This window comes from Brachyhypopomus gauderio, chromosome 3 (genome assembly GCF_052324685.1).
Source record: "Brachyhypopomus gauderio isolate BG-103 chromosome 3, BGAUD_0.2, whole genome shotgun sequence".
In the NCBI taxonomy this organism is placed as follows: Eukaryota; Metazoa; Chordata; class Actinopteri; order Gymnotiformes; family Hypopomidae; genus Brachyhypopomus; species Brachyhypopomus gauderio.
In genome coordinates this window covers 37,121,315-37,136,222 of record NC_135213.1, presented here as the reverse complement: position 1 = coordinate 37,136,222, position 14,908 = coordinate 37,121,315, and the positions used below count along the sequence as shown (strand labels likewise).

The 14,908-nt window shown below is 46.3% G+C and overlaps 1 protein-coding gene across 3 annotated transcripts in view; it reads left to right on the top strand.

Annotated features, from left to right (window-relative positions):
- Window positions 1–14,906, top strand: part of rasgrf2b (Ras protein-specific guanine nucleotide-releasing factor 2b) — a 51,211-nt gene extending 36,305 nt beyond the window's left edge. For all 3 annotated transcript variants that reach the window (XM_076998040.1, XM_076998041.1, XM_076998042.1), the window contains 12 exons: window positions 578–703; window positions 2,446–2,535; window positions 4,187–4,290; window positions 7,885–7,997; window positions 8,164–8,224; window positions 10,389–10,492; window positions 10,785–10,869; window positions 10,958–11,155; window positions 11,368–11,447; window positions 11,543–11,660; window positions 11,770–11,838; window positions 12,594–14,906. In XM_076998040.1, the coding sequence (XP_076854155.1) occupies window positions 578–703; window positions 2,446–2,535; window positions 4,187–4,290; window positions 7,885–7,997; window positions 8,164–8,224; window positions 10,389–10,492; window positions 10,785–10,869; window positions 10,958–11,155; window positions 11,368–11,447; window positions 11,543–11,660; window positions 11,770–11,838; window positions 12,594–12,686 (1,241 nt within the window). In that variant the 3' untranslated portion in view covers window positions 12,687–14,906. The remainder of the gene's footprint in view (window positions 1–577; window positions 704–2,445; window positions 2,536–4,186; window positions 4,291–7,884; window positions 7,998–8,163; window positions 8,225–10,388; window positions 10,493–10,784; window positions 10,870–10,957; window positions 11,156–11,367; window positions 11,448–11,542; window positions 11,661–11,769; window positions 11,839–12,593) is intronic.
- The last annotated feature ends 2 nt before the right edge of the window (window positions 14,907–14,908 follow it).

Here is a 14,908-nt window from a genome sequence, read left to right as displayed (position 1 = left end):
GTACACACACAGGAGAGTTTCCTCTGGATGCTTCAGTTCCAGAATGAGATGTTAATGATCACGGTGTTGTGATTCTGTGCTCCTCACATTGATGTGTACCTTCACTTACTACGCACTCTCTGAGACATTCACTATTACCACACACTCTCTCGGAGACGTTCACTATTACCACACACTCTCGGAGACGTGCACTATTACCACACACACTCTCGGAGACGTGCACTATTACCACACACTCTCTCGGAGACGTGCACTATTACCACACACTCTCTCTGAGACGTGCACTATTACCACACACACTCTCTGAGACGTGCACTATTACCACACATTCTCTCGGAGACGTGCACTATTACCACACACTCTCTCGGAGACGTGCACTATTACCACACACACTCTCTGAGATGTGCACTATTACCACACACACTCTCTGAGACGTGCACTATTACCACACACACTCTCTAAGAGCAGCTTGATGGAGAGGAAGAGCAGGCCACGTCAGGTTGTTACCTGTGTGCCTGACTGCGGTGGTGTGACGGTGAATGAGGTTGAATCTGAAGAGATTTCCTTCCACCCTCAGCTGTGCTGGAGTCAGCCTCGCTGGACAAGTTTAACCCTGAGTCTCCGCAAGGCAGCGAGGCAGGAGACCTTTCCCCCTGCCGCTCGCCTTCCACCCCACGACACCTGCGCTACCGAGGGCCCGGAGGTAATGCTGGAACCCGTGGACATGGGCGTCGGGGTGGGGGAGTCTGGCTACTGTGTGCATGTGTGTGGGAAAGAGAGGGAGAGAGACAGCCCTGGAGGGGAGAGAGACAGCCCGAGAGGGAGAGAAACCATACGAGATGGAGAGAGACAGCCTGAGATGGAGAGAGACCATATGAGAGGGAGACAGACAGTATGAATAGCAGGTGAATAGCAGTGAAAATTGCAGTGCTCTTTGAAATTTTTTTGTATTTTCATTTACAGCCTTTAGCAGATACTGTTATCCAACAAAAGTACTCTGTTGTCTACTCAGAGAAGTATCTGTACATAGAACAAATAGGTTAGAGCACAGAAATACCCTGAAACTGCAACACTATCAGATTAGTAATTAGTGCTCAAACTACAATTGAAAGTTTGACACACTATAATACACGACTATAGAACACAAGGACACAGGAGGTGCCATGCACAACAGGTTGGGTGGAAACTACACAATGTGGTAGACTGGCTTTAAAGGAAATCTATTTTAAAGAAAGATTATTACGGGCGTGTTTAAGTAACATTTAAGTGTGTGGTTACATTACATTCAAGTTCGTTTGAAGGAGATCGAGTCTTGAGTCAGTGTTGGATGACCGCAAAGGACACGGCTGTTCAGACAGCCTGTGGGAGTTTGATCCACCTACTGGATGCCAGGGGGGAGAAGAGTTGGTGTGTGGGGTACGGATCGGGTTTTGACCAGTGGCGTCAAGCTGGTCAACACCTGGTCCATACTTGGTTATGAAGGGGAGAAATGTAGACCAGATGTCCTGCTAATGTGTCATGTTTAAGTGAGAGCCAGCTGGATCGTAGTTACCCAGGGGGCTGGACTGTAGCAGACAGCTTCTTTTCTGTAAGCACCCGAACGGATGCCCTCGGCAGGGGTAGTGGGGCACTCTGCCCCTGCTCAGGTTGGTTGTGGTTAAAGCAGAGTGGGTCCTGACCCATTTACAACAGCTCAATGTGTGATTTGGGAACAAGCAATTGATCTACCAAAGATTCTTTTGCTCCTTAATATGGAATATACCATAATGTACAACAATGCGCAAGGTCAGTCAAGCCAGATATAGTTAGGCTAATCATTAGAGTATCCCAGTCCTGGTAATAAGCACTCCGTCTGTTATAATGTGTCATTTCACCTAGTTTATCTTGGTGACAGTTTAGGTAAATAATGCATTTTACCAATATTAAATGAAGTTCATGTACAGGGAATAAGATTAAATGCTTATTTATTTTCACATGTGCCATAACGGACTGGTTTAGTAAACTGGTTTGGTTTCTGGTGTTCAGTGGTGCGGGTGGCAGGTCTGTCTTCTGTTCCTACTGGTGTTCTACTCTTCAGACAGAGCCACGTGCAGTATTCATATTTTTAAAATTAATATTAATGTGCATTATCTTACCTTTGCTAGTTCAATGCGGAGTGTTGCATGTGAGATTTGATCCAGCCATGTCAAACAAAACTTCCATAGAAAACCAATTCCATATGGATACGGCCTGCTTACTGTGTGTGCATGTGCTCAGGGCTGGTGGGGGCTGTTAGGGGCTGTTGGGTGGGGTAGTTGTCAAAATGGCCTTAATTTAATATCCATTCATGTATACATTTGCTAAGACTGGGCACCTGACACTGACCCATAACTCAAGTGTGGACCCTCTTCCACTTGCTGGTCTTTTTCAGTATGTTTCTGTTTTTTCTCTCTTCTCCTCGTCTAGTCCCGGCAGCCGAGAACTCGCGCTGTTCTATGTCTCCGGCATCAGCGTTCGCCATCGCCACGGCAGCAGCCGGACACAGCAGCCCTCCCGGTACAGCACAGACAGGGCAGAGAGATACAGCACAGACAGGGCAGGGAGACAAAGCACAGGCAGGGCAGAGAGACACAGCACAGACAAAACAGAGAGATACGGCACAGACAGTGCAGAGAGATACAGCAAAGAAACACACAGCACAGACAGAGCAGCCGGACACAGCACAGACAGAGCAGAGTGACACCGTACAGAAAGCAGAGAGACACAGCACAAACAGGGCAGAGACACAGAGCACAGACAGGGCAGAGAGACACAGTACAGACACAGAGCACAGACAGAACAGAGAGATACAGCACAGACAAGGCAGAGAGACACAAAGCACAGACAAGGCAGAGAGACACAAAGCACAGACAGAGCAGAGAGAAACACAGCACAGACAAAACCGAGAGATACGGCACAGACAGGGCAGTGAGATACAGTACAGACACAGCAAAGAAACACACAGCACAGACAGAGCAGCGGGACACAGCACAGACAGAGCAGTGTGACAACGTACAGAAAGCAGAGAGACACAGCACAGACGGGGCAGAGAGATACAGAGCACAGACGGGGCAGAGAGATACAGAGCACAGACGGGGCAGAGAGATACAGAGCACAGACGGGGCAGAGAGTTACAGAGCACAGACAGAGCAGCGGGACACAGCACAGACAGAGCAGCGGGACACCATACCGAAAGCAGAGAGACACAGCACAGACGGGGCAGAGAGACACGGAGCACAGACGGGGCAGAGAGACGGGGCAGAGAGACACGGAGCACAGACGGGGCAGAGAGACACGGAGCACAGACGGGGCAGAGAGACGGGGCAGAGAGACACGGAGCACAGACGGGGCAGAGAGACACGGAGCACAGACGGGGCAGAGAGACGGGGCAGAGAGACACGGAGCACAGACGGGGCAGAGAGACACGGAGCACAGACGGGGCAGAGAGACACGGAGCACAGACGGGGCAGAGAGATACAGCACAGACACGGAGCACAGACAGGGCAGATAGACACGGAGCACAGACAGGGCAGATAGACACGGAGCACAGACAGGGCAGAGAGACACAGCACAGACAAGGCAGAGAGACACAGCACAGACAAGGCAGAGAGACACAGCACAGACAAGGCAGAGAGACACAGCACAGACAAGGCAGAGAGACACAGCACAGACAAGGCAGAGAGATACGGCACAGACAGGGCAGAGAGATACAGTACAGACACAGTAAAGAAACACACAGCACAGACAGAGCAGCCGGACACCGCACAGAAAGCAGAGAGACAGAGCACAGACAGAGCAGAGAGACACACGGCAGTGACGGAGCAGAGAGACACACGGCACAGACACACGGTGCAGATGGAGCAACATTTCACAGCACAGTTAAATCCGCAACAGTTCAGGCAGAGCGAGCAGTAATGCACAAACAGAACAGCACACCGTGTTCTGCAGGAAGTCGATTGTGGCCAAGGACAGCCAGAGTTCCAGGAGAAGCTTTTCTGTACATTTACTCATGGAAGCTGCACTCAAGCAATTATGTTCCGTCTCTGATCGTTTCAGCTCTGGGTAGTGAATGTGCCACAGACAGGTTAGACTTGCATGCTGCGTGTAGCAATGCAATAGTGTTGTGTACCCCGGGCTGCTGAATTTAACCCCTCTCTCTCCGTCCAAGTTTTCAACTCGGAGAGGATGTGTGACAAGGAGTTCATCATCAGACGGGCAGCCACCAACCGGGTTCTCAACGTTCTTCGCCACTGGGTCTCCAAGCACTCCCAGGTTTGTCGAGTGTGATCGGTACCACCCGCCACTGATCCCGCCCAGTGCGGCTCTGAGCCACGCCTCTCCGAGACAGACCTCAAACACACTGAGTGCCCACCGCCTGAGACGGTGTGGCGCTCACCATGTTCCCGACGTTATGTCCGAGAGATGGCGTCGCTGAAAGTCCTCATCCTCGAGCTGTGCTCATGCAACCTACTTAATCCCTGTTCTCCTTTTCATTAAGCAGGCTGAACTTTGACATCGGAGAGCGCGCACATTCCCTCGAGCCCCTGGCCCCGTGTGACACACGGCCGAGTGGCTTAATGGTTAGAACTTGGAGAAATGAGTTCTCGTCCCACTTTTTCTGTTCTGGCTATGAATACACACACATCGTTCGTGCTCGCTGCACATGATTCTAGAACTTAGCGGGAGCCTGACATCTCCCCGCAATTTCCACGCCATTATCGCGGGCAAAACCAGTTACTTTGTACAAATGGTGCCAGGTCTTAATTACGACGGCAGCCGGTGGAGTGTATTTCATTCGCCGATGCAGTAGCTATTAAAGCAAATGGATCCTTCAGCAGCTGAACCTTTTGAGCTTGAGTAAGACAACGTTTGGTTTGCGTTTGACCCTCGGTAAGTGCATGTTCAATCATGGAGGCCGGTTCGTGGTATCGACTCCGGCGTGGAAGCCTAGATGTCTGTGTGGCTGCCTCCCTGTGGAGGAGTGATTTAAGCTCATCTGCCTTAACTGGCCTCTCCTTGCTCTCTAACTTAAGCCATTACCTCATCTCGAGACGGAGTGTTCAACTTTCACACAAATAGCTACAGAAAACCATAAAAATACTTGAACAGACTTTTCTAAATGGACTTAAATAATTGAAGAATGCGGTCCGAGTGAAAATGTCCTCACCAACTTTAATCGTGAAATGACGGTATAGACTTTTTCAATGCGCTCTGCCTGGTCCTGTGTGGGCGCTTGGCACGGCAACACGCATGCTCGCTGGATAATGGAGTGTTATCGGGGCACATTAGTGTCCTGATCGCACACCGCCCCCCATAAAGCGCTTTGCTTTCTCGTGTCATGTGTATATTAGGGCCACCGTCCCTCCTATTGATCTGTGAGCTCATTAGGGCCGAGCTGCATTGTGCATGTTTGTTTTTTCCCGTTGTGCTCCTGTGCCTGCCGCACACTCTCGTATGTCTCTGCCTGTGTGATATTACAGCACAAACATTCACTGCTTTACTGAGCAAGATTGAGAGCTTCCATAGAAATCCATACTGTGCGTGCGCACACACACACACACACACACACACACACACACATACACGCGTGTACTCGAAGGTGAACACTAGATACTCCCACGTCATGGTGGAGCCCTCCAGGCAGGCTATGTGGCTTCTATGTTTGCCTCGACGTAAGTGGCTATCACACAATTCGCCTCCTGTTGTTCAGTCCCACAGGCGTGCTGCAGACTAATTGCATTGATCGGTTGTACCTTTTGTCGAATTACACCGAGGTAGCGTTGGCAAACTGGCCGGAAAGCGCTTGTTAAAACTGACCTTTGTGATGGCTTAGGTGAGCAGCGCGGATGAGGATGGAAGCAAATAACAATATTTTAGAAAGCTGCCCTAGACTGGAGATGCAAGATCTGAATGTACTGCTGTTTTGTGCTGTTTTTTAAAGGAATTACAGCAGCTCAGAACACACGAAGAGCTGATTCACAAGAGCTCCTTTTGCTTTTCAGATATATAATATATATATAAAATGCGTGTCTTGTACAGTCCGTGTTTTCAAGCTCACTGGTACTAAAACCTGTTGGTGTCGGTTATGACATCTTCGTACATGCTGTCATCAGTTATGACATCATCATACATGCTGTCATCAGTTATGACATCATCGTACATGCTGTCATCAGTTATGACATCATCGTACAGGCTATCATCAGTTATGACATCATCGTACAGGCTGTCATCAGTTATGACATCATCGTACAGGCTGTCATCAGTTATGACATCATCGCATCACACGCACATCATTGCTGTGATGTCGTTTAGCATCCCAGTACCTTCAGTGCTTTCTGTCTGTTTAGCTGCCCGTCCAATGGGAGAACGCTGAACTTCCTCATGGGAGTTCACAGTGGCGTGGACTATGATGTCGCGCTGTTTAAACTGGAGATTGTTGGATTATTGTGATTTTTCTTGCCTGAGATATGGGAGTTACTTCTTCAGCATTCTAAAGTGCTATCAAACAAATCCTTCTAACACATACTTCGTTCATTCAATGGTGGCAGCCATCGTAAGCTCACGTATTGTCACGGGGCAGTCCTGGCCTGGTGGTATGGAACTGGTCTTGTGACCCGAGGGTCGTGGGTTCGATTCCCAGACCTGAGGCCATGACTGAGGTGCCCTTGAGCAAGGCACCTAACCCCAACTGCTCCCCGGGCGCCGGGCTAGGGCTGCCCACCACTCTGGGCACGTGTGATCCACAGCCCCCTAGTAATCACTAGTGTGTGTGTGTGTGTGTGTGTGTGTGTGTGTGTGTGTTCTAACTGCACAGATGGGTTAAAAGTGGAGGACAAATTTTGATTCGAAAAATCACAATTGACAAAATATGGCACATTTACATTCACACATCCGCTGATGCTAATGCGACCACATCTCTCAGACTTTCAGTGAACCGTTTCTCTTCTCTCAGCCATAGCAGGGCTCCTGATCCCTGACCCCTGACCCCTCATTTAGTACAAGACCCGTAGCCCCTTTCCGCGGCGGTGTCTGTTTGGCTTTGAATGGCGTCTTCCTAAATGGCGACACGTGAATCTCAGGAGGCTGAAGTTATCTGGCGGGGGTTTTCCCCACCCCAATGCTGCATCTTCAGCACAGTGAACTCAGCTGTTCTCACATCTCTCTTTTAATGTTCTTTCCCTGTGCAATATGTGCACCATTAGATACTTTAGAGCATTAACTTATTATCTCTTTTTTGGTCTGTTCGAGTCTTTGCACCAAGCATATGCAAGCCACATACATAGGGGTAAGCCTTTGAATATGAATTATTGCATATGTGCAGATTTGCACAGTCAGCAGTTGAGGTGTGTCCAGATGCCTTACCAATCAGTTCTGCACATGTTAAACATATAAGGCGTTTTAAATAAACACACCACCCACCTGCCCTTCCTGTGAGGTAGCGCGCTGGGGCACTAGGGCAGCTGGGGCAGCTGGGGCACTGGGGCACTACCCAGCCTCTGGATAGCTCCTCTGTCCCCGCCTGTGTCAGGGATGCATAAGACAGGTTTGCGTGCAAGAGATTTTGCATGAAATCTCGCTGCCTCTGCGGTTCATTATGCAGTCCTGCTTTTTTTAATCGGGCTCGGCAGTGCTGGTCCCCCTGTGAGGCACTCGCACGCTTTTAATCTGTCAAAGATGCAATTTACTAGCACCCAGTGCTCAGGGGACGAGATGTGAACATCTGTTGGTGCTTGGTTATCGGTACCGAGTTGATTTTAGCTGTGTATGTGCATCCATGCATGCAAGGTGTGTGTGTGTGTGCGTGTGTGTGTGTGTCTGTGTGTGTGCATCGTGTTTGTTTTAATGGTCACTGTCATGGTGCTGCAGGACTTTGAGCTGAATGGTGAGTTGAAGATGAACGTCATGGGTCTTCTGGAGGAGGTTCTGAGGGATCCCGACCTGCTGCCCCAGGAGAGGAAAGCCACCGCCAACATAGTGAAGTAGGTCCCGTATTCCCCAAACATGCTACTTGTGAGTTAACGGGAGATGTTCCTCAGGCCTTGGAGATGTTCCTCAGGCCTTGGAGATGTTCCTCAGGCCTTGGAGACGTCCCTCAGGTCTCTGATCTTCAGGTGTCAGCTGCCTTTGTGTTCTCTGTCTTTCCAGCGCCCTCTCTCAGGACGATCAGGACGACACTCAGCTCAAGATAGAGGACATCTTACAGATGGTAAGATGTTTCCACACCGCACCACACCAGTATTTGTTTTTCCCATTCTTCTTTCCCCAACATGTTGCCATTTTGGTAAAGTTCAGGAGCTCTCCTTGGAGAAATTCCCCGTAGTACGTAAACTGCATATGGGTCACCAAGCTCAACAGAGAGACTGATAGAGTGGAATAATGGACACTTTCTCCTGTGCTTGCCTTGCGCCTGAGGGGTCACGGCAGGCTGGTGGACCGAAATAGACACTGGAACAGCGAGTCTCGCTGAGATACAGGCCTGTAATGACCACACTCGACGAGACGAGACGGAGAGCGTGTTGCTGTTTGCTGTCCGCATCCCCTTGACGCTGTGTCTGGGTGGGCGGCTGAGACCCGGCTCCCCGAGAGTGCTGAGACCCAACCTGAGAAGGCAGTTCACTCACGGCTCCATTCCAAAAGCTTCCTGCTTCCTGTCACGGATGAGCCCTCTGCTCACAGTTGATAAAACAACCGTCCACGTGTCAATGAACATAATATAATGACGATGTACCTATGTCTCAGTTCCTCCTGCCCCGACATGTATTATGCAGAAACCCCTGCTTTCTATTCCTTTGCTACTCATAAATATGCAACACGCTGCCCTTTTGATGTCATGATAATACCTCAAAGGCCTATGAGGAATGGCTGTCCTCTTTTCATCTGGTTTCTTTGCAATTTCAACATCGCTGGACTGTTGCATGGCGATCTACGCACCGTGCGGCCGGTGTTCTGTCGAATTTTCCTACCTTCTCGATATTTCCTACCGTGTACGAGGGCATCGCGTATTTGTAGACGTATGTCTGTAGAGTTTGTTTACCTAAACCTAAACGTACCTAAACGTCATAATGTAGTGCAGATCAGCGTTCATCTTTAAATTAAAAGTTTTATTTTGCGTATTCATGTATTGTTATTAATATTAATACAAGCAAATTGGATTGTTTACATCTTTGTATGAACATGTTTTTAGCCTGTGTGTCATTATAAACCAGCATTAAGTTCATTAACACTATAGTTAGGAAATTTCGACAGCGTAAATGTCATTATAATCAATCAATCAATCAATCAATCAATCAAAGTTTATTTGTATAGCGCTTTTCACAACACATGTTGTCACAAAGTTCTTTACAGGATTTAAAAGGTTAACAATACTATGGGTCCAGAACCCTAATGAGCAAGCCAAAGGCGACAGTGGCGAGGAAAAACTCCCTATGATGGTGGGGAATAGGAAGAAACCTCGGGAGAACCAAGACTCAAAAGGGAACCCATCCTCCATTGGGCGGCCCGTTAACACACAAATTACACAAAATACAGACAAATAACACAAGTCACACACAAATCACACAATCAGACTAAGTAAAGGTAAAAATGAAAGTTCTGGGTTTTGATATTGTCACTGTAAATGTCAGTTGATGAACGCCAGGCTTTCATTCCCTGTCGGAGCAGCGATGCTGGTAAAAAAACATCATTATAAAACATCATTAAGCCACCAAAATCATGACGTAATAGTGACTTGCGCATGCGCAGTAAGCCTAGGTAGGAATTTTCAACGGGTAAGAAAATTCGACAGAACACCGGCGCTGGTCGGGCCGACCACAGGAGCAGAGTGTATCGCCAAGGCCCCATTTATTTGCTTTCATTCGCACCTGTTTTAATTGAAAATTTACTGTGCAGAACACAAACGAGATCCAGATACACTGATTCAACTACGGTTCTATTTTGTTATTGCATTATTGCAGTTTTGTCTTTATTTTGTTGCATTATTGCAGTTTTGTCTTTATTTTTATTTTATCGCATGGCTAGTTTTGCACATTCATTGCATCGTTGTGTATTTAGCCCATAATTCATTTTAAGCTGCAGGTGTAAGCCATGTTCCCAGGAAATCGTTATTGGAAAAATGGACACCGACACCGTATTATAAAAGTAATGTAGTTTAGTGTTTTATTGTGTAGCCTGCTAGGCCGTTCTTTAATATGTATCGACATACTTAATGAAAGGCACTATCGGACTGTAGTGCACTGTAGCAGGATGTTGTGTGAGTCTATATGTGCACTGATGTGTGTGTGTGTGTGTGTGTGTGTGTGTGTGTGTGTGTGTGTGTGTGTGTGTGTGTGTGTGTGTGTGTGTGTGTGTGTGTGCGCTCGTGTGTTTTGAAGGCCGAGTGCCCGAAGGCAGAGTGCTTCGAATCCCTGTCAGCGATGGAGCTAGCGGAGCAGATCACTCTCCTAGACCACATCATTTTCCGGAGCATTCCATATGAGTGAGGGAACAATAAGCCAATCAAACGATGGGAAGCTCGGAGGACTGACTAATCACACGTTTGGGAGCTTCTCGCCACCATTATCCTTTCTCGCTAATGTTTATGATAATGGAGTTAAAATTTTAAATATTAAATCAACTTATCTTCATGAGAAAGCAAATCTAGACGTGTGATTGGTTGTTCCTCACTCATCCCGCCTTTTTCTACGCGTCTTATTTTATGCCCCTCCCACTCCCCCTTGCTCTCTGTCTCTTTTTTCTTTTCATTTTCGTAATCTGCGTCTTCCACTCAGGGAGTTCCTGGGCCAAGGCTGGATGAAGACCGACAAGAACGAGCGAACTCCCTACATCATGAAGACCAGCCAGCACTTCAACGATGTGAGGGATGGTGAATGTTGCCGTTTCCTGGAGAGCAAAAATCAAACGTGACCTGTTGATGCATGTGTCTCTCCTCCCGTCCCTGTAGATGAGTAACCTGGTAGCCTCTCAGATCATGAGTCACACTGTTGTGGGATCCAGGGCCAGCTCAATAGAGAAATGGGTGGCGGTAGCTGACATTTGCCGCTGCCTTAACAACTACAATGGTGTGTTGGAGATCACCTCAGCCCTGAACCGCAGTGCCATCTACAGGCTAAAGAAGACCTGGGCTAAAATCAGCAAGCAGGTAAGCGTCTGCTTGTGAGACACTTCAAGAGTGTCATTTTCTGCATTTATGATTGTTTTAGTCAAATATGACAAAAAAAGTATTTAGTCGTAAATGTGTCTTTAAGAGAACACCCCCCCACCCGGCCGCTCTGGATTCAGCCTGTCTGAGATGTTCTGGACTCCTTCACGATTGAACAAATTTGTTTGTTTGGTTGACTAATTTCTGAACAGACAAAAGCGCTCATGGAGAAGCTACAGAAGATTGTGTCCTCAGAGGGACGATTTAAGAACCTGAGGGAAACGTTGAAGAAGTGAGACTGATGACCCCACAGAACTGCTCTTCAGACATGGCTGTCGTATTCCATTCAGAGATCTCATTGTTTTATCGTTTTCGGTTTCCTGATAGTTGTAATCCACCATGCGTCCCATATCTGGGTATGTACCTGACTGACTTGGCATTTATTGAAGAGGGAACCCCAAACTTCACTGAAGAGGGACTGGTCAACTTCTCAAAGATGAGAATGGTGAACAAAACCCCAACTTATTTGTTATTATTATTTTTATGTTTATGTGTATACTCTCTGTGGATTCCACAAGTGCTTTGTTATTGTGGGTCTCTCTCTCCTCCAACAGATATCTCATATCATCCGTGAGATTCGACAGTTTCAGCAAACTCCCTACCGAATAGAGCACCAGCCAAAGGTTAGAAAGATCCATCCTCCCCTTTGACCTTTAACACCATCATATCAGGAATATACTTCACAAAATCACCTATCAGATTGGCTCCACTGTATTGGCTAGATGAGAAATGTTGCTTGGCTGGTGGCTTCTGATCAATGGCTGAATCCTTTGGTCATGACAAAGTATTCTACAGTCATGGTCTGTTGTGCTGCTTGCTTCTATTTTAGCAGTGTGCCGATTTTGATGAAGTGAATTTTACAGGCGCTCTGGTCCTCTTGTTTCCTGTTAAGAGGATTGCAGCAGTAGATTCCAGATGCAAATGAGCGACTGTTATCCAATCCAAACCTTTTATTGCCTCTCCATGCAAATTGCTTGTGTTCATTTCAAATATTAGAAGTATTTTGTAAGGGCCCGTGACTCATTTATGATCTCCCCAGTGTGAATGTTTCACTGAATTAAAAACTTTCTCCAGATTGCTGTTTACTTTCAGACCCATGCCAAAACAATACTGGTCAAAACAATACTGAGTCAAAACAACAAAAACGTTGTCACTGTGGAATTACTTGTAGACTGCACTGTAGCTAATAACCACTGAAAGTCTACAGTTATGGTCATTTACACTACTGTCTTTCATATGCTTTCATATTATAATTTAAGATCAATTTGTACATTTTAAATAGTTGTTTATTGCAGTCAGTTTAACCAATTCCTTGGCATGGCACTACTGATAGATTAATTTCTATTAAAAAAAATAAACATTTGTTCACATTATGCAGGTTACCCAGTATCTGCTGGACAAGGCCTTGATCATGGACGAAGACACACTGTACGACTTGTCTCTGAAGATCGAGCCCAGGCTTCCTGCTTGAGCTCCCCAAGTTCACTCCTCTTCCACTGGGGGGGGCGCTGTCTGAGACGCGGCGTCTGGCTGGTGTTTGGTGCCGGTGTGAAGCCATGGTTGTGGAATACAGGGCCCGCCGGGGCGGAGATCGAGGGCTGATGGTGTGAGGAGTACGTTTGAGATGCTGCCAGTGAGAAGGTCTCCGGCTCACGATGTTGGACACAACGAGTGTGTGTTATGGCCAACACGGCCGACGGAGGAGGGGAGGGGGGCGCTTTTAAAACCCCAGCGGAGGAGGTGTTATGGGGAGAAATGTAGCATGTACAGCGGTGGTCTGCCGGACTTTCACAGCATGCAGCGATGCAGAGACAGCTGGCTCAAGATGTCCGCCCTTCTTCATCTGTTGACGGTGGCTTGAAGTGGTGCATGAACTAACCCGCAGGTTCCCTACATCATTCTGCCTCGCCATGAACCTCTCTCCAAGTCCGGTGTCTCCGAACTGGTTGGCAAACGAGGACTTTGGTCTCTACTTTCTCTCACCTGTCGTGTGCTTGCCCCGATACACTCGATGCTGTTTTGCCACTGTAGAGTTGCAATGAACCAAATCAGTAGGTTGTTATTTCAGTGAGTGAGTTTGTCTCTGAAAACAGTGGAAATGTACAGTAGCTGGTTAGAGATAATACTTTACGCAGTTGGTGCTCTTTTAAATTGATTTTGTTTCAATAAGACCCCCCCCATGATATATGAAATAAAGCAAACGAAATTATATAGTTATATCACAGAAATTATATAGTTATTATTAAATACTTATAAGGTGCCTTTTCACCACAATACACACAAACTAATGTTTCCATAACAGATTTATTTCTTTTAGCCACTGTAGCAAGCTGATATAAATGATTAAAAATGGATGTCAAATTGCGATATAAAATTTTAGCTTAAAAATATTCCAGCTATCTTGGTTTGATTCCATTGATAAATTTGCCCAAAAGGTTTAATTAAAACCATACATAATGTGATCTATCTCTGTCAGAAAGGCACATTAATATAAAATAAACTAATAATAATAACAATAAATAATAATAATACTTTGCAGTGAGTCTGTGGACCTTTAAAGCAAATTCTTTAACAATATCTTTAAAATGTGATCAGCTTGTAGCATTGCAGTAAGCACACAAATATTGCTTCGGCCATATTTTGCACTTTGTCCTTAGGGGTCTGAGATGATCCTGTGTTGAAAGTCAGCGATCCAAGTTTGTTCTCATGGCTAATGCTCCCAGAGAACATGTTTACGTTCTCCTCCGGAAGGAACCCTGTTTGTTAATCCAGTTCCCTGTCTCTGAGTATCTGGTCAGTTGATTACACTGATGTGCAAGTTACAACGGGGCAACTTTTCTGCAGTTTGCATGCAACTGTAAAACTACATCGTATGCATGCTGTAAAACTACATTGTGAGAGATTCGTTCGTGCCGATTTTCATAGACACTGTTCCACTGTATTGTCTCTCAAAACCTCAAAATGATGGACAACGTTTCAATGGATGATCCTGCTCCATTCTCCATTATGCCTGGAGATTTCATATGCATATATTGACAGAGAACTGTCAATCTGGCTATAAATATATATCTACCACTGTGCTGTATGAAGATAATGTTTTGTTTGTCTGATAACTTTATTCGGTTAGCTTTATTTCTCCTGTGTGTGTCAATGTACTGTAAGCACTAAAGGTAACGGGGTTGTCTGACATTGGGATGGACCAGCAATGGGTTGGTTTCAGCCATGTAGCGTTGCTTATCTGAGTGGGTAATTGTAATATTTATTTCTTGACATATTTATTTGAACTTTTTTTCTGAATATAGTATGTAATTTATGACGTTATGTTATGGTGATTTAAAAAATATATATTAACTTCTTTGATTTCTGCAAGCACTATTAATGTACTGTTCCACTTTGCAAAACTAGGCAAAAGAAATGTAGCATATCCGACTGCTTTTAAGTTGTGTGTCTTGTTCTGTTTAGATTCAATAGTAAGTAGTTGTACACACATCGCATTGTTGGTGTGTATTGCATGCTGGCGCATGTCTACTCTGGATTCCTCGTGTGAGATGCTTTTCTCGTGTATGATCGATACTGTCTGTCCTATTGCTGTCATTTTCTTTTTTTTTTCCCCTGATTGTTGTAGAGGATGACTGGCTTGGACATTCCAGGTTCATGCTTTCATTTCAAATAAAAATGATCAAGATATTCATG